At 45.1% G+C, this 19268-nt stretch overlaps 1 protein-coding gene and 1 non-coding gene across 2 annotated transcripts in view; both read left to right on the top strand.

Annotated features, from left to right (window-relative positions):
* Positions 1–804: 804 nt before the first annotated feature.
* TRNAP-CGG (transfer RNA proline (anticodon CGG)) lies at positions 805–877 on the top strand. The gene has a single exon. It is a non-coding gene; the product is annotated as a tRNA-Pro (tRNA).
* Positions 878–4296: 3419 nt separating this feature from the next.
* The window catches only part of LOC144121967 (nose resistant to fluoxetine protein 6-like), a 47330-nt gene continuing 32358 nt past the window's right edge, over positions 4297–19268 (top strand). Inside the window, exons 1-4 of the mRNA XM_077655435.1 lie at positions 4297–4480; positions 11394–11412; positions 11963–12248; positions 18352–18463. Of these exons, the coding sequence (XP_077511561.1) occupies positions 4297–4480; positions 11394–11412; positions 11963–12248; positions 18352–18463 (601 nt within the window). The remainder of the gene's footprint in view (positions 4481–11393; positions 11413–11962; positions 12249–18351; positions 18464–19268) is intronic.

Genomic DNA, 19268 nt, shown 5'->3' with positions numbered 1-19268 from the left:
CCAAGGGGCAAAAAAAAATTCTTCAATTTGACTCAGCCCACTCCAAGTTAGTAAACAGAAATGTGATCCGAGGAATTTTTAGAAACGCGCTAAGAAATCTTGTAATCTCGAAATGGAAACGAGCTTTTTAACCCAAACGATAAGATTGGAATAGGCAAGTTACCCAACCAAGCTTTTGGCCTCAGCTGCCGAAGCAATGCTCAGAAAATCATAACAGCCCTCATCCGCACAGACCACCAATAAGAAGGTAGTCGTTATGCCGTAATTGCATCGCATTTCGCACAATATCAAAAAAAATGGGAATCGAGTTGGTGTTGAGGTCGTCTTTAGTGCTCCAGAGAAACTTTCCCAGCTTTGCAAACTGGTCAATGAACCACGGAAGAAGACAAGTAAATGCAGTATTCAGGACCGACAGAGTTTCGTGCAGTACACAGATTCGGTTTTTGATTCTATTCCACTGTCTTGTGGTAAGCAATTTATTGGTCAGACTGGATGTTGTCTAAATGAAAGACTAAAAGAGCACGGCTCGACGTAAGTTTTCAAAAGGGCCACCACATTGGTATCCTTTGTTGCGATTGTGAAGCTGTGGAAAACCGGCTGTTTGCCCCATTTTGAAAAAAAGAACTACAGTAATATCGAGGAACAGAAGCAATATGCCCCGTGAGATCATTGAAGCAGTCAACGTAGTATCATTAAATGATAACTGCATTAAATTAGAACTGCAAGGTAAACGAAATGAGGGGCTCAAGGTTCGCTTACACACAATAAACACAAATACCCACGACAGCAGCAGATTTGACAGCCGTCGCTGTTGCTCAGTTGGTAGAGCACCGGACGCGGTATTCGGAGGTCGTGGGTTCGGATCCCACCGGCGGCATGGTTCTTTTTTCTGCTGCTTTATAGGCGATTTTCTTCAATCGACAGGTTAATCTACATAATAAAAAACTAAAGGAAACTGTTGAATTATTCCCCTGTGCACCTTTGCCTCGGTGACTGTTGGCTTTCCACACACACACACACACACACACACACACACACACACACACACACACACACACACACACACACACACACACACACACACACACACACACACACACACACACACACACACACACACGCGCGCGCGCACACGCACACGCACGCACGCACGCACGCACACGCACACGCGCACACACACACACACACACACAAGCACGCACACACACACACACACAAGCACACGCACAAGCACACACACACACACACACACACACACACACACACACACACACACACACACACATATATATATATATATATATATATATATATATATATATATATATATATATATATATATATATATATATATATATATATATATATATATATATATATATATATTTAAAATTTCAAGGGCGACCCCTGTAACTTCAGTCTTGAGAAAGGACAGGCTCTGTCCGAAACGTCGACTCAAAATAAATCTATGGCTAAATGAAGCGTTTTCAACTTTGAATTTTTGCCTCTAGCAACCAAATACGTTTATCTTTCTATACTATATATATATATATATATATATATATATATATATATATATATATATATGCTTTGAAGGAGGGAGGAGGGAGTCGGGCGACACACAAGGGGAAGGCTTGGGCCAACAACGAAAGATCAGTTGCTCAGTCGCTGCTGCTCATTCTTCCCACAAAGATAAATATGACTGTGAGTGTCGTCAGACTATCAGCAATAAACTAGTTTCCATGACTCTGAAAGATACAAATTTTCTATGCAGACGAAACAAAGTATTACGACCCCTAATGTGCGGCTTTCAATCAAGGAAACGTTGACAGTGAACATGTATCCGCTTACAGGATAAATTATTGCATGTCTCAGAAAATCTGCGTTGCAAATCTTCAACTAAACTGGTGATTAGTGCCCAGCAGTGAGGCTTTGCTGGATATCAGCCAGTAAGAGGTTTGAAACGGCAGTCTTGGAAGCATGTTTCAAGTAACTCTGTTGGCGTAATGTAAGATGGCAGTAATTTTGCTGCAAAAGGCTCTTGAGGAATTGTTTCGGTAACCGCATGAGAGAATAAGCATTAACACTAAGTGCGCGCTGTCAGTAAGTAGAGCGAGAGCTGCGCACACATTCCAGTAAAAGGAACGTGGTATCAGCGATTTCTTGATATTACTGAACCCATGTGTGACGTAATGCCACTACTGGCGTGCCAGCCGTCGTTACGGGTGCGCACTGCCAATGACGTTGTGAAGGCTGCGTCCTTCTGATTGTGATTACGTTTTCGTGGGTCGGCATTCAACACTGACGCCCTGGTTGTCAGGCGTACTTGAAACGCATTTTGCCTCCTCTTCCTTGGTCAGACGTCCCTCTTTTAAACTTTTTTGCTCATGATGTATACCTGTTTTGTACCAAAACAAAGTGCAAATCAAATCAAAGCAAAAATGTTGTTTTCATGGCCACCGACGACAAATGACAGTTCTTTTTTAGTAAAGGACATTCTATCGGTCATGTGACGTTTATTGCGACAAAACATTTGTTTCCTCATTTTGTTTTCGTTGTGTCAGCTTAAAGCAGAAGGTGTACGTTGGTGCATAATCCTCTGGTTTGTTTTTTTCCCTGTAGTTCCCCTTTCTTTCCTTTTTGTGCATTCTGCTCACAAGCCTCTTAAGGCCCAGTGCTTCACACTTATTACAGCTTCTCAGTGTGTCCAAGGAGCACTGACCTTTATCCTTTTGGTGGTTGCTTTTGTTGTTGTCCTCCGGAGGAATGATAGGCGCGCCTCACCAACCATTAAACCGAGCAAGAAAGCGAAAGAATTATGAAGCTTTTCCTGCCTCACTTTTCCTTTCATCTCTGGAGAGGAAAAAGCTTAGCTCCTTGTCTAAAATTTCACCTTTGCAAGCTACGGCTTGTGAGCTTCGTTTCACCTCAGTGCGTCGTAGCGCAATTTTTTCACTCCTTGGTGTCCTTGTCCCAAGCGGGTCAGCTGTGGCAAATTTTATACAAAGCTACGAAGTCAGATTTAGGTGAAATTTGTCCTACCTCGGGCATTTATACTTGCAGTCTGAAATATGTGCGCGTCCACGAAGAATTTATTGTTCTCAATATTTCGCCTAAAAGAACTTTCAAAACATTTTGAAAGGGGAACAACAGCGATTCTTCGAAATCAGTATCGCCGCACAACAGCGATTCTTCGAAATCAGTATCGACGCACTATGAGGAACGCTTTCGAAGGTAGCTATTATTCCGGCAGTTTAATGAGGTTCTATTTAAAGCATGGTTGTATCAATCTAAGGACGTGCGTGCTCGGGCTGAGAATCATTGCTTCCCTCTCCCTTTGGCTCCGTGTCAGGGAGGCACTGACGGACACGCAACATGGTAGCGCTGGCATCACCCCCGTCCCCCTTCCCTCTCTCCACACATGTATTTTGCACACGCTTACGAAAACATGTCATGGTAAGCACCACAGGTTTTTCGTTTATAGCAGTGGAACAGTAGAAGAGAGAGGGGGGGAGGTCGTTTTCTCACCTGAGGGTAGATAGTGAAATATTCCGGTTACGATGAAAGAGCCCTAATACAGAGTGACTGGCCAAAAGCGGCGCCCAGCATCGGCGCGACAGGAGTTCGGCGGGACAGGCGAAGAAGTAAGGACTGTTGCTGTCACTACACCCGTTAAAGCCTGCTCAGTACCGGCTTGTTGGTTTTGTGCCCCAGAATGCAGTCTCTCTGCTACTATAGCACGATTTCCGTCGTTGAGCTTTAAGCGCTATTTGGCGCTAATTTTGCGTCCAGCTCATATTACTTACTGCTCTTGAGGAGACTTCGCCGAAGTACTTGCGGTGAAAAATGATTCGCAGGGCACCTATTTACTGCACAATATTTCTCTTATTCACTGCGTGTTGTCCTCAGTCGGCGACACCTTCAAGCGTCACTGCTGAAGCCAACGTCGACATGGAGGCGTGGGCCACTAGTGTCAGATTATCCACAGCCACCGAAAAGCCAGAGTATTTTGTAACGACACATGCGTTTCCTGAGTCGCTGCCCGAAAGCCGAACAACTCGGGATGGAGCAGCGGCAGCTCAAATGCCGGGAACCAGCGGTGGACGAGCATCCGAAAGGGAGGGGGCTGTCGCTGTAGCGACCTCACCTGCAACGCTTGGCTCGGCGCACGCGACCACCGCAGCGTCTGACGCCTCGTCCGATTCAACGAATTCAACCCTCAGAAGTGCGCCAAGCTCCAGCTTTGCACCGGCCGTGACTAAGCCTTCAACTACAGAGGCAATGACAGCCTCTACCATGCGACCAACAAAAAAGGCCAGGTTCTTTGACAATATTCGCAGCACGATCAAGCAGCTCACGTCCACTGGAGGTGGCGGTTTCACGCGCCAGTTGCTGGAGGCCGACATATCAGCCGACTGCGTCCTCGGGTTGCTTCAGTTTATGCGCGCCTTCCGAGAGCTTGAGCCATGGGCCCTGAGACGTGAGTATGCGGCAGATCGACTATTTGCTTTTTAACGTGTTCTCTATCATGCTAGCCTTGGCAGACGGTATAATGCAGCGACACTCGTGTACTTTCCGTTTGCATGAATGTTCCCAGCCTCCTTATTCTAAGGAGGTTTTAAACTAACTGTAAGGTCGGAAAGTGCTTTGGTGGTATTTTTGCGACTTTTGTTAAACGTATTAAACAAATGTCGCAAATATATTGCTTGTGCTATGCATTTAATATCCTGTAATGTAAATGTACACATTGTTTGTTTATTACATTTCAGTTTTCTTTCTGTGTTACTTGGTAGGTAAGTGCAGCGCTTTTTATTTAGTATGGAAAACCTTAGTAACGGATTCTATGTTCACCTTGGTTCGTAACGAGTACGTTTAAGCCAGAGTTATGTTTCACATGTGCCGTAGCATTTTTTCATAATGCATGAATATTTGCTTTGTGGTAAAATTTTTCGTATATGACAGTCATCATGAGACAAAGGCTTGAACCTCAAAGCAGAAGTCTTCGGCGTTGCTGTAAAAATCTCCTTTCCTTACTGTTTGTATACAACCATAATACGCTGCATTCACAATTTACTTAATTTTTATTTGTTTTGTTAATCACTAAAATGCCATGGAAAGGTGGAATTACATGACGAAAGGGCTTAGCAGCTCAAATTAAATGAGATTCGAAGGCAGCCTTGAACTGCAGTGTATCGGAGTGGTGCGCAGTGTCGACGGGAAGGCTCTTCCAGTCCCGAGCCGTTTTTACGAATAATGAGCAGATATACCATCTGATCTATTCTGAGGCAGGGTAGACGGCTCTTGAGTAGTTGATTAGACTTGACAGGTGGTGAGCTGGTGAAAGGACTGAAATATTAAGTGGTGCATGATAAAATTTGTTATAACGGCACCTACTAAAGGTGCGACGTCTCAGTTTGAGATAGTAAGGCTAATCTGAGATTTAAGTGGGGTGCCGCTGGAATAATGGGAATGGACAGAAAAATAAATCAAAGTAAATCTGGCTATGCGATTCTGAACTGATCCGAGGATGTTAAAAACTTAGATTCATGAGGGTCCCAAATTGAGCATGCGTGTTTTAATTTAGGCCGGAAAAATGTGCGATAATTTAAAGTTTTTACCGAGGAAGAGGCCGGTCGCAAGTTTCGAAGGAGGTAACCAAGAGTGCGTTTGGCGTCGTGAGTAATGTTCATTGCATGCGCCGACCACCTGGGAGTGTGTTAGAAAGGGTGACGCCGAGGTGTTTAGACGAAATAACAGGCAAGACTTCAGAGCCGCATATGTCATATTTTGAGGGCTGAGGTTGTTTTCAAGTATGCAAGACACAGAGATGCAGTTAATTTTGCAACGCTAGCATTTCCCAGTGAACAAGAACGTTTCAGAGCGGCATTTTTCTCTAAGACCATGGTACACGTAATTTACAAATGTTCGCAAAAAATGAGCTGTCTGGAAAAAAAACATTGCCGGTGGTTTAGCATTGCTGAGCACGATATACTGTGCGAAAGCACGATTTTTTGCAGGTGCACACAATCTCCTGTGCCTCCATGCGCGATTGAGGTGTCCACTGACGCAAGGAAGAAGTTATGCGCCTTCCCCCAAAATCACCGGAGTCTAAAACCTTTGGATGGTTTTGAGAACAGGAAAGGCGCATAACTGCCTCAATGTGCTGGTGGGCGCCACCGCCTACTCAGAGCGTGACTGAGGTGTCCACTGACCCATTGAGCCAGTTACACTTGCTACACAGAGGCTTCACACAGACCCTGCTGAAACCCGAGGAGGGCGGCTACAAGTGTTTTCGCATTTAAAATACTGTGCAATATGCTAGCTGCTGTTACGGGCGAAAAATAGGGCAGGTATGCATTTAGTTGCGTCATGTACCAACCTCGAGTTAGCCACCCTTCGCCGATCCTTCGGTGCACACACCCCTCTTTCCCCTGAATTACATCAGCCCTGATGAATTTTTGCCCATGGACTTCTTTCCGTGCGATTTTATCTGGCAGAGGATGCTCTCAAGTGGTGCGGAGCATGAGTAGACGTATCCATTCAAAGCCCTCTGAGATTGCATTTACTCTCTGAGACAACCAGAACTAAATGACTGGGGATGGCACACTGCCAGGAGCGCTGCATTCCTTTAATGTACCAATAGCACAGCCTCGAGTGCACCTACTACGAACAGTAGGGGCATTGAAAATTGCGAACAAAAATGAGTGTTTCTAGCAGATAAATCATACTGCGTAGAAAAAACAAAATGATGCTAGTGACCGAAATTGGCACCAAGCATCCATTGTTCTTTTTCTGCTTTCTGGGCTCACCTTGGACAGGGTTATAAAGAAACTACAAAAACGTACAACAACAGAGAGAGAGAGAGGACACAGCAAAACAGCACTCGGAAATCAAACAATCATTGAAGCCTTCTGTAGCTTATTTACCGCATGTTCAAGTGTGCGCTGGAAAGGTTCAAGGAAGTAATTTACCGAAAACGACTGAAAACCGGATAAAGACGGATGGAAAAAAATGAATCAATAGCAGGTAACTAAATCGCAAAATTAAACAATAAATGCTTCTTTAATGGACATTCCCAAGGCCACTCTATACGCTGTGGCTGTTACTCAGAATATACTGACACAAAAATTGTTTGATGAAAAGTAACATTTGAAAGAGAAACTGCAAAAGCAGCGGCTGTCATTTGCTTACAAGAGGGAGATTGCATCAATATCTCTTCCACTGCTGCACCAAATAAGAGAGGCCTTTTTCGAGATAAATGTTATTTTAAGCAGCAGTCTTCCGCATCATGTTTTTGATTATATCCTTGTACTTTCATCAAGACGTCTCCTAGTTTTTCGCGCGTAATTTAACTATTTGTCGGATTTATTTCTTACTCATTTCTGCTGCACATATACAGATGCGGTACACAAGTCGCTGTGGGTTTCACCATACGTTTGAGTTCCTTGTGCCAAACTCTTAAATCTTCTATGCCTCGTTCCGTATCAGTTCGGTTGCTCGTCTTTGATCCAGGCTTATGGACCAACCTTACAGCTTAGTTAAACCTTAACTTCCATCTTAGTGCGCCCTGAGTTACACCTTGAACCCGACCGCCAAGGTGAAGGGAAAGTATTAGTCCATTTAATTCATTATTCTGTAGCTTACGTCAGTGGCCCCGAAGGTAAGCGAAAGCAAGGCGGCGTGCCCCTCAAGGAAACTTGCGTCCGGTTGAAATCGCAGCTGCAAAAACAGCCGTTTGAGGAAGAACGCTTCGATGAAAGCAACAGAATTCGAACCACCACACATATAAAGAGCAAGAAGGTCAAATTAGTGCCTCCGCCGAATCCTGAGGCACACACATGCCGCATTTCAACCTAGTAAACCAAGGGCGACGAGTCGTGGTGCTCGGCCTTTTCCGCAATTTATTCTGCACAAGACTTTAATTATCCAGTGAACTTGCCCTGCGCAGGTGTAGGAGAATAAAGTATGCGCGTTCCCTGTATTTCAGCCTCTATACAGATCCTCAAAGGCTTTATGATGAAGTTATAGATTGTTAATATGGAAGCGTCCTCACTTACTCGCGCATACTCGCTTCATTTTGTGCGCCAAGTAAGGCTTCTGTTTCAATAATTGTACATGCTACGTGGTAATCATTACATCGCTCCATTCCGACTAATGACACTTGGAAAATAGTGGCTTTTGCCATTGCTGTGTCTAGGTTTCATATAAATTGCGTAGCTATTTCTGCGGACCCTTCCGCAGCAATGGAGGCGTCTTGATCTCCATGCACTAGTCGTTAGCCCGTCACACTTTGAATAATCCTACCTCGCATAGAGCCGGTGGCGTCCTTAGATGTAGTCCTTGAGTCTAAACGACGAGTGGCACTCCGTTCCACGGTTTCTGGTTTCATTCCGCAGGCTACAGTGTTTCGTCTGGACGGAACTGAAGCCACAACCCAAGGAAAGAAACTTGCGTGTTTCTGCAGTGCTGTGCATTGGTTCGATTCCTTTCTTTTCGCTGAGTAGATCAGTTTTCTTATCCTCAGCGAACAGTTGTCTCACACAAAGAAGCCCAATCCATATAATTAGTTTTTATTTTTAATGTTTAGCTACAAAATGTTTTGCTGAAGGGAAGGTTAAACTTGTTTCGTGCACTTAAATTTGTCTTTATGTTGTTTACACTATTTCTGCTTGGTATAGTTGCTCGCAGGTAATCAACTTAAATGAACTGTCGTTTTCACATTCCAAAAGTTTTCTTCACAGATCGCAATTATTTCGATTGTTTGATTTCAATCATTTATAATTTGCCTGCCAATACTGCAAGATAAGGTGAAGTACACGGCTAAGAATTAATTTAGACTTCATTAGAAAGCAAAACATCGCACTAATACACCGTGGTAGCCCCGAGCAGCTAACCTAAATATACTATAATAGCACTGATGACAAAGAAGTGATTTCCGGAATATGAAAAACTCAAACAGCAGGAAAAGTAAGACAGCTGCGTGGCTTCTTTTTTTTTCGCAGTACAGATAACATCGAAGAGCACATCTGCATTGGTGCGGCATAAACATGAGATTTTGACTTGATGCCAAGCTGCTGCTTGCCTCTCGCTCTGCGCCGCACCATCTCAAAGCTTAGCTGCGCGGAATTTTTTTCAAATAAATGAAGCCTAGACAAGGGCGTAAGTGCCACGGCCGTAGCTGCCCGCACAAGGCGCCTGGCGGCAAGTTAGAGCTCGCGGCTTAAACTCACACTGTTAGTCCCTCCAAAATACACCGAAAAATGTGATTATCCTGTTGGGAATATCAAACCGTTTCTTTTTATTTCAACCTCAGCGGTCCCCAGGTGGGACATTACATGAGAGGTGGGCCCTTGAGCGGTGGTTAATAATGACTGTCGCGTGGTAGTCATTGAGATGATATAGCTTCCTCAATGGCAGTCTTGAAATGAGCAGGATCAGGGACTTGGGCTATCCGCTGGGAAGGTCATTGCAGTCGTGAGCTGTGTTTTAATAAAGAAGGCGCCATGCGCAGGTTACGACGGAGGTATGTAATTGTTTGATTAGATGAATTTATTATGTTGTTAGCGTGGTAGAACTACGATAAATCTCTAGTGACGTTAATACCAAGGTATTCATTAGAGTTAAAGAAAATATCGCAAACTTTATAAGTAGGCGGAGTACAATTTCGACGGCGGTGAAAAGAAATCCGTACAGTGTTTGTGGTATTCAGAGACATTAGCCACGCATGTAGTACACCATAGCTGTGTGTTATCCAGGGTCATTTTGGAGGCCAGAAGAATCGTCGGCGTTAGTTATGGGGCTGTAGAGTACGCTGTCTCTGTGGAAAGCAGGATGTTAATATATATTAGAAAGAGCAAGGGTCCGAAAACTGTGCCTTGGAGTACTCCTGAAAGAACATGTAAAAGGTGAGAAGCCATTAGCGTAACCAAATTGCATGCATTCAGTTAAAAGCTTCAAATCCAGTTCAAGGCATAGGGATGAGGGTTTAAAAGAGACAGTTTAAGGAAGAGACGGGAATGGGGTACTTTGTCAAAGGCTTTCTGAAAAATTTTGGAATAGTGCATCATTCGGGATATCGTGGTCAAGATTGGAATGAATTTCATGCAGGAAAAAACCTAATTGCGTTTCATATGAGTGGCCTTTCCGGAATCCGGGCTAGTTTGGATGAAAGTAGCTTAGCGATGTTAGAGATGTAGCAACATTAGGGTAAGTGGCGTGTTTCGTGATCTTAGAGGATACACTAGTTTGCGAAATGGGTCGGTAATTACCTGGGGACGACCGGTCACCGTTCGGAAATACTGTAATAACCTTCTCAATTCGCCAGACGTGCGCAACGGAGGCAGTATCAAACGAGTGCAGAAAATGAGCGAAAGAATATGAGTGTAAACATACTTAGGGCTTTTTTAATATGTGGAAGTAATTACATCAATACCGCAGGAAGATGAGCATTTTAGCCAGTCGATAATATTAGCAATACCTTGTGAGTTGAAGGTGATGCTGTCTATTGATGGAAGCGGTGATGGCAGAAGATCAGGAATATTATGAGTTTCTTTGTTAGTAAAACCTGAACAAAATTCCTAGTTCAAGCGATGGGGTACATCGGATACGCCTACTGGTGACCAGGTGCTGTCACAGAGTGAAATAGCAGCATCTGCACCAGGGTTAAATGTTTTCCACAAGCGCTTTGTGTTGGTTTGTAACATTTCAGGTGGGGTAGTACCGGCGTTTAGTTTGGGTAGTGAGGTCGGAATATTGCTTGACAACAGTGTAGTATTTGCTCTATGCCCATTTGGTGTTAGGTAACTTGGCAGGCCGAAATAAGCGCTTTTTCGTGTTATTTAAATGTTTTAGTGTGATATTAAACTATGAGCAATGTCATCGCTCTGCTATGGCTGATGGTAGGGATGTAGTCATATCAAGCGCAACACTTGAATTTTAAGATAGACCAGTTCGACTCAGTAGCATATGTAAAACATTGAGATCATGATTCATGATAAAGTAGACTCCTTTGTTGTATGGCGAAAGTATTTTTTTGGATTTAAGACTTTTCGTAATGTCCGTAGAAAAAGTAGTGTGGACTACAACGTGTTCACTAAGGCTCATAAAGCACGAAGGAGTAGTAGTGCTGAATGCAGTTAAGTTCGTTTTCTTGAAGGGCGTTTAATCAGGGGTGCTGCATAACCTTTTGTCTTAATTCCGAAAATATGCCTACGGCTTACGTTAAGCTAAAATATCAAGATGAACCCCAGATTCCTCGATGAAAGTTATACAGCCAGCGACGCCGCGGTCCCCAGATCAAGCATTCGAATCCAGGTTCCGATGGATGTAACTGTTCATCGCCACGCAAGTGATAACCCAGAGATAAGGCTATTCTTAAGTTTTCTCTCTCGCAGAACCGGACAAGAAAAAAAAGTAAGGAAGAAACCATCAAGCTTTGTAAGGAAATCGGCAAGAAAATGAAACAAAATGAAGAAAAACTCAATTTCTCTTCATTCTAAGGTAGGTAAAGTGAGAGTGACAGCTGCTTCCCATTATTGTTCATTATTCCCCTCCCCAGCTTCTGCGAATTAAGAGACTGACGCGGGCCAAGCCAGGCGGATCCCAAAACAACAGATGGCTTTCGAATCCATGTCGTGGTCAACGTGTTCAGGAAATGAACACAATGTTTTCGTTATTCCCTACTGTAAGGACGACAACGGTGACGACGGACGCCATAATCCACGAAGGAAGTCCTTCGTCTAGCCATTGGTACATAATGAAGGATAGACATCCTTCACTGAAGATCTGCGGCGACCAACTCATGACGAAACATGCCCCTCTCCTTCTTTCCCGAGATCAGCAACGCAGCCACAATTTCGTGCTAACTATAGACCAACGACAGCTGTGCCGATCAAATTTAACGGCCTTCTCTCGGTATAGTAGAATGTTCTGTGGTTGAAATTTTGTTCTCTGTCCGCTCAAGCACCCGCCTAAAGCAACTAACCGTACACGGGACGCGTAATAAGTTTTCTCTTTCTCGTCATAACATTCACGCAGTGTTTGACGCCACGGCCAAGTATCCGACGGGGTTCCTGCAGGCGACTTCGGCCGAGCTGGGTGCTTACGACGAGTGCATTGAGACCGTGGTGCGGGACGAAGATGGCGCAGAGAAAGTGCGCGGCCAGTACTGCAATATGCGGTTGTCAATCACTGACGAAGACTCTTTCCTTGAGGAAATCCTGCCAGCTATTGCTTTCACCCACAGGAGGGTGAGCTTTAGACGGCTTCTTGCTGTATTTTGTTTTCTACTTTTATGCTCATTCCTTCATAGAAACGTATTGACTTTGAGCGGCGGTATCCGGCGGCGTCAGTGGCCGATTGACTCAGGTGCAAAGATTAACTTGTTTATACTAGCATGATTATGAAAGAGGGATAAATAATGCTAAAACCAGAGAAGGCGCATTTCTTATACCAGATGAATACAACTGATCGATGGCAACGTAACAACAAGGGTGCAGAGGAAAGGCATAATCGCTTAGTACGCATAGTTGCGGCAAGTACTGCCTGTGTCCGCAAATATGGAGCAATGCGGTGGAGAACATTTCCAAATTCGCCGGCGCCTTGGTTATCGTACGCTGAGCCATCATGATTGGCCAGGTAATCGATGACAGACGCTGACGAACCGCTTTTGTATGCGAATAAGTTCAACAATTCAGCTCTTCTTAGGTGATGCTCCCTGCAGCTTTTCAACCGCGTTTCAGTGAGACGGAATATATTTACGTGCATTATATTGCCTATTCATGCTTTGCATTGCAATGTCAACGTAGGAAGGCGCAATACAGCGTATATTATAATGCAAGGTTGTTTCTCCCAGAGGTTTTAAAGAAAGAGCCACTTGTGTAGCCTAAAACCATTAGGAAGGATGTGCAGGTGCAATTCTTTTTGTCTGCTTTTTTAGGAATGCACAGGGGCGATAATTTTCGATTTATGTTGACATACACGTGCTTGCGCTGAAGTTTAAATGTGTACTGCATATTTTGTCCGAGCAACATATATCAGCGTTTTTGGCGGTAATGGCGGCATTAAAACCAGAGTCCCAATTTTAAGACACGCACGGTCGTGGGCAAGGTCTGTGGCATGCTCGATTGCGCTTGCTACCTGGGGGGCGTCGCATTCCTGCGTTTGAACAAAACCATCTCTCCTCTACAGATGGCTCTGCGTGAGTGGCTCTCACAGCGCTGCGAGCTATTGGCGAGGCAGAGTGATGAGCGAATTAGCGCACAAGTGCCATTAAAAAATTGTTAATGCCATAGCCTTAGAAGACTCAAGGAAAAAATATGCGTCGTCGGTCATAAAATTCGGCCAATAGCTTGAAAGAAGTGACGTCACAATGACAGATAGTTTGCACTGGCGGGAGGAAAATGACCTCTATACACCGGAAGTGATCTCACTTCCGGTATAGGCAACAAGACCACCTAATTCTATCCCATTGCTAACACAATGCCATTAGGTGTTTCTATGCATCTTTTTTCTTTTGGGGGCGGGAGGGGGGGAGAGGGGCAGGAGACTCCTTGCTTCTACCCATCCCGGCACCTGCCAAAACTGTCCACACCGTAAAGTCATTTCAGAGTTCTCGCCATAAAGAAGCGCTTCATGTCTTATGTTTGAATATGTAAAGGACTGAGAATTACCACTTATATGTAGCGTGAACTCCTCTGATCAAATGCTCCCGGCGTCATAGCCACTGAGCCTCCGTAGTGAGAACAGTAACTTCCAGTCACCTTCGTAACCTGCATAACTTGCTTTTCACTACATTGGATCTCATTCAAGTACTTTCAAATATGACTCCGGTTCACTTCTGTGCTCTGACCTTCGCCTTCGATACAGCCTTCGGCACCATCTTTTTTGGATTCAGTTCTCTATTCGAGGCAACTGTCGAATAAACGAGACTAAAAGTTGCTCTTCTCTCTTCATGTGATCTGCAAGCTTCATTCTCAGCTTCCACAACGCATAGGGTCGCATGGCGGTCCGAGTGGCCTATACCATGCATGCACGCACTCAAACGCTGGCGAACTTACGGATAGGGAGTTCTAGTTACCATATGAAGGTCATGTTGCGTAAAAATAAATAATGGCTTTTAAGGATTGGTCGAGCGGAGAATGTGTTTCCTGTTCCAGCTGTTGAACTCACATTTCGTAGCGTACTTGGTAACATTACGCGGAAAGAAACTGAAGTGCCTGAAACCAAGGCGAACAATAAATGAAACCTAAAGAAATGGCATTCGTACAGTAAAACACAGGAGGATTACAACCAGGTGATTAACACAAGAAAATAAAGAAGAGACCTTACCGTTATACGCGCTGCCAGGCGAAATTATTGGCCACTAAAAAAGCAGTACCGCCACTGTAAAAAAAAATTAAGCAGCCTTTCTCATTCTGATGCAAAAGCGCACGGTGGATTTTGTGGCTGCATGGCACTTTTTCAGGCTTGGCCGCCTGTTCTTCTTGTGCGCCGAACAATGGACGTTTAAAAGACAATAGGCTGGAGCTGAGCTTGTTGGTTCCGATTCCCAGCTTTGATATCAGCCGAAAGTGGGGTATGCTACGAGAGAATTCTGAGATCTGTGGCTTCCTTACTAGGGTGGACGCAGATATACGAGCTGTTCCTGTCATACAATTGCACCTTGCACGACGCACTGCGCTGCTTGGTTCTTCATCAATATCAAGGTGATTTTCTTATCCTGGTCATTGAAGAATATGCAGCTGATGGCTGAAAGGCCAAGAAAACCCTCATGTCTGCTTTGCAAACAATCTGTAGTGAAGCGGCGTTTACCAACGGATTGCCGCAGCAAAGAAGCATAAGGTCCCCTAACCTTATGTAGCCCTGTGGCGATGGCCGGAAGGCTTTGGCTAGGATGATAAAGCACTACGCAGAACAGAACCTGGTTTAAATCATAGGAAAAATAGAGAACAAGTGTAAAGGCGAGGAGAATGTCGTAAAAATAAAAACTGGGCCATTTTCTTAGTTTAAACAAACCTTAGCAAGGCATGCGTCAGTAGCCCATCCTTCAGCCACCAAGAGAAGTGCTACATATGTGCCACCTAGCCTGCGACATGTTCATCGCTGCTTGCCATTGTTCTTTACTGAAGTGTTTAATCACTCCGTTCCCATGCCGCAAGAAGTGTAATGGGCGGACAGGAACGTACAAAAACACTCGTGCAAAGGAACACACAGCGTCAGTGAAATATGTATCGGTAGCACATCTTCCTCAACGACCTTTCCATTCTTGAAAAAAAGCAGGGACCAGCTTCGGCGCGGATTAAAGAAAGCATTCGCCGCCACCTACATGAAAAGGGATACGGGTAACGTTCGTTTACAATGAGGAGGTAGCGACGTTTGCCTGCCAGTTTTTTCCTCGAACCTCAACGTCCACAACTGCTTAACACCATTCCTCCGAGGGCCGTAACTTGTCAGGAATGTAAATGAAGCGAAGCCTTACAATTCTTTTAACGTCTCGGTTATTATTAGTTCTTTGATTAATGTTTTCAACTTTTTTAACAGCCATTCATGCAATCGCTCCCCACGCTGCCTTGGACACCCTACGAAGGTCCGATGGTTAGCCCGCTTCTTGCTAACAAATCTCCATGGGAAATCTCGTTTTCAGCCCGAAGACACCCACCGGACGTCCGTCGGATCATCCGATGCAGGACCCTGAACAATGGGTAGTTCAGCCGACGGACGTCCGAACAAGGATCTACGCGTCTTTCTCGCAGCATCTTAGAAAAGCCTGCGTATACAAGTTATTTAAGCTGTTTTTGCACTCTTTTTTTCTCTACAAAACATGAGCAGGCCACTATTTTCATCAAGTACAAAAATAATTACCAACAGGTGCAATGAAGAATTAGTCATTGTACCAGAGGGCTACTTACGAAGCGACTAAAACGGCACATAATACACATATACGTCGTATTATGTACGTCACCACACCCACAGTCACAGTGATCTGTCCGTGAGCAAGTTTGTCCAGAGCGCTCTAACGGCGGGCTGCAGAGCAAATTAAGTAAAACTTTACACAGCTGCTTTCGTAAGGCTGAAATGCTTACTCCTGCACGGAGTTGCATGTCCGGCTGTACTCGAACGCCAACCTTTTCTCTGAAATTCAGCACCTGTCCTGAAAGTTCGCTTCCTTTCTTCCGTAGAACACCGCTCGAACTCTCCAGCCAAGTGTTCTTCCCTCTGTACTTTTTTCGCGCATTCCAGATGAGTTATGCTGCGCAGGCTCGCTCTAAAGGCGTATGACAAAGCCAAGACGTAGCCACACTTTTTCCAACTTCAAGTTTTTAAAGCGATAACTTTACTACTCCTCTCTGTAGCTACTTCGCCGTGTGCGCGAGTTTTACCTTGAACCCAGGAGAAACCACGTGAAAGCTATGACGTCACTCAGCTACCGCCGCCACCGAAACCAAGCGCTCGCCTCTGTTTCTATAGGCAGTCGGCGTTCATTGTGTTCATTGGCGTTGGTGTTGAGAACGTTCTACACGCCGACAATTTCGAGGCAAGGAAGCGCGCATAACCCTCTCCCTGGGTCAGTGGACGCCTCAATAGCGTTTTGAGGTACGTGGCGGTGGTGAGATAAATATGTGTGCTGCATGCTTTAGCGCTGACAACGTTGTGGCAAACACGCGGCACTGCAGCAATAGGCCGCAGCGTTCATAAGGTGACCAACCTCTCGCTATCAACCATTCATTTAGCTGACACGTGACAGGGTGCCAGGGTGGGCGCGCTGCCTACCCAGTGAGCGGAACGCGCTCACGATTACATACGCCAAGCCGCGTCTACTTGCACGATACACCAAAGCTTTCGCTCCAGATACTTTTTTTTAAAGCACCGGCATTACTTGACCGCACCAGTGCGCATTTCCAGAGGTTTGCTTTCCTTCAGCAACCACTCACTCACAAGACAGGTTCCGCCGCCTTACTTCAGAGTACAGCGAGGCCTAATGACAAACTGCATCTTTCTTGCTGTCGAACGTTCTTTGCCGAAAACAGGTGTCATATACAGATGCTTGAGACACTCATTTGTCGATCACAAGAGCCACACTATCGGCGAACAGCGCTTGCTGAAGGCAAAAGAAAAAAGAAAAGCGACCTTTCACGCACAAATCAACATTCTAACACCGCACATATTTGTTGTTTAATTCTGCGCGCCTAGCGATAGGGTTTGCCTAGTATTGGTTAATTCGTGCCCTTTTTTTCACGCTGGCATTTTCTTTTGCAAGCAGGAATAAAAATAAAATGCAAAAGTGTGCTTGTAAAGTGTCTAAAATTATAATTTAACTTTGGTAATCACTCGAAGGCACTTTTTCTTCGGTTAAAGGTAGTACTAGGTTAAGTCTAGCAAGAATCCGATAATGTAAACAAACATGGTGGAGCAAAATCAATCGTTCACGTTGTTCGAGGCTCGCATTCTTTTTATTGCCAAAATTCTCCTTTTGGCACTGGTAAGAGGAAAAGGTACAGGTTGGTTTCGGTAATGAATGCCAGGAAGGCTGGACGCTGAGACTTGTGTTTCCACACGCGTGTATTTTGCGGGCAATTTGGCCAGTAGCTACGACGGCGTGTGTGCAAGTCGCGCGCTGCGCTAAGTCCGGGGAATGTTTCCAAACAATATGGCTGAGTATTTCCTCCGTGATGGAAGAAGGCAGAAAGGACATGTCCGGATCTGGCTTTAGACGTACGGATCTTAATCGGACGTCCGTCGGGCATTGTTGGCCGTGAGGGTGGTTGCGACGCAGCCTTGTCTTGCGCATCCGCTGAAGCAATCGCCCTTCCGTGCGATGTAACACACCAGCGCTGCGGGCCAATCGGAGATGTCGAAGACAGGGAAATTAAAGGTTAAGTGTAAAAGCGAGGTGGACGCATAAAAATAAAGAATAAACCTTTTCTTCTCAGTTTAAACTAGCCTCAGCGACGAGTGCGTGAGTACACCACCCATCGGCATGAGCAACAAAGAGAAGCACTACTTGTGTACCACCTAGCCTGCGATGTGCTCATCGCTTCCTGCAGCTGTTCTTTAATTAAATATTTGGTAATTTTATTTCTCCACGCGTCTGCATTTCAGCTTTAAAAAGGCCCACTTTCCATCAACCTTGAAAGGTTCCTATTTAACCCTCGCCTTTTGGTTTTCTTCTTCCGACGCCTTTCGTTCTAAGCTCACACCAAGACTACGACGCTGAAATAATCAGGCGTCAATAAAAAGCTGGAACGGCAGTATCCATATTGCGTATCCCGCTGCACCCACATTTCTGTTTCATTGCAGAAACAATTGGGATTGAACTCTTCACCTTAACTGTCTTCATCATTGCTTTCTTAGGCAAGCAAATTTGGGAGTTACTTCGTGGACAAGAAGCTGCCCGGTCTTCGCCTAGGCCTGTGCTTCGTCAGCTCGTGCAGCGCGCAGGACCTGACGAACATCGCCCAGACTAGTATGTATCGTAAGCTTTCTAAAATTGAACAACACAGCTGCATTATTTCACATGACTGCCCCTCTAAAGCATGCTGTTTGAAATGTCGGGTGCAGCAATTAACATTTTGATTTTCAGTAAATATCATTCCATTTTGTTTCCTTGCATATACCGCGTTCTGGGCGGCCATCTACAATATGATCATGCCATCACCTAGGTCCCAGGACATGGAGGTCTCGATGGCAATTTTAGTGCGGACGCCTTAGCTCGAGTTCATACCAACAGAGCTGGGCATACTGACTCTATTCTCAACCCCTAACAACCCATTTTACAACCAACCTAGAGACCTTACGCCTAAATAGGCGTCTCTTCCCACCGTCAAATAAAAATATTTCCCCGGCGGGCTCATATCACCTAAGATGCATGTAAACATATCTTCACCACCTACACCTACTTCACCCAACATTATACGCCGATACATGTCCTTGGTGTTGCGATATTCTCATTCGCGCACATTACATCGACATGGTCAGCTAAACCGAACCACTTAAAACCGCACAATGTGGCGCTGAAGCAATGGGAGGTATCGCTGGCCAGAGGCACCCTGGAAGACCAGGAGGTGCTAGTGGCATTTGCCAAAGCGTCGATGGAAGCCACTGGGGTCTTGGACTGGGGACCGCACCTAAAATCCGTTCTGGTCTCCTTTTTACAAATAACTGTTTATTCTCTCTCTCGCTCTGCGCTGTTCACCGAGCACAATCGCCGCGACTCTGTGGCTTTGCGCATTCAGCTGTTGCGCCCATACGGTCGCAGGATGAAGTCCAGG

This window comes from Amblyomma americanum, chromosome 1 (genome assembly GCF_052857255.1).
Source record: "Amblyomma americanum isolate KBUSLIRL-KWMA chromosome 1, ASM5285725v1, whole genome shotgun sequence".
In the NCBI taxonomy this organism is placed as follows: Eukaryota; Metazoa; Arthropoda; class Arachnida; order Ixodida; family Ixodidae; genus Amblyomma; species Amblyomma americanum.
The sequence above is the reverse complement of the archived record's forward strand: the minus strand, read 5'-3'. Positions and strand labels throughout refer to the sequence as shown.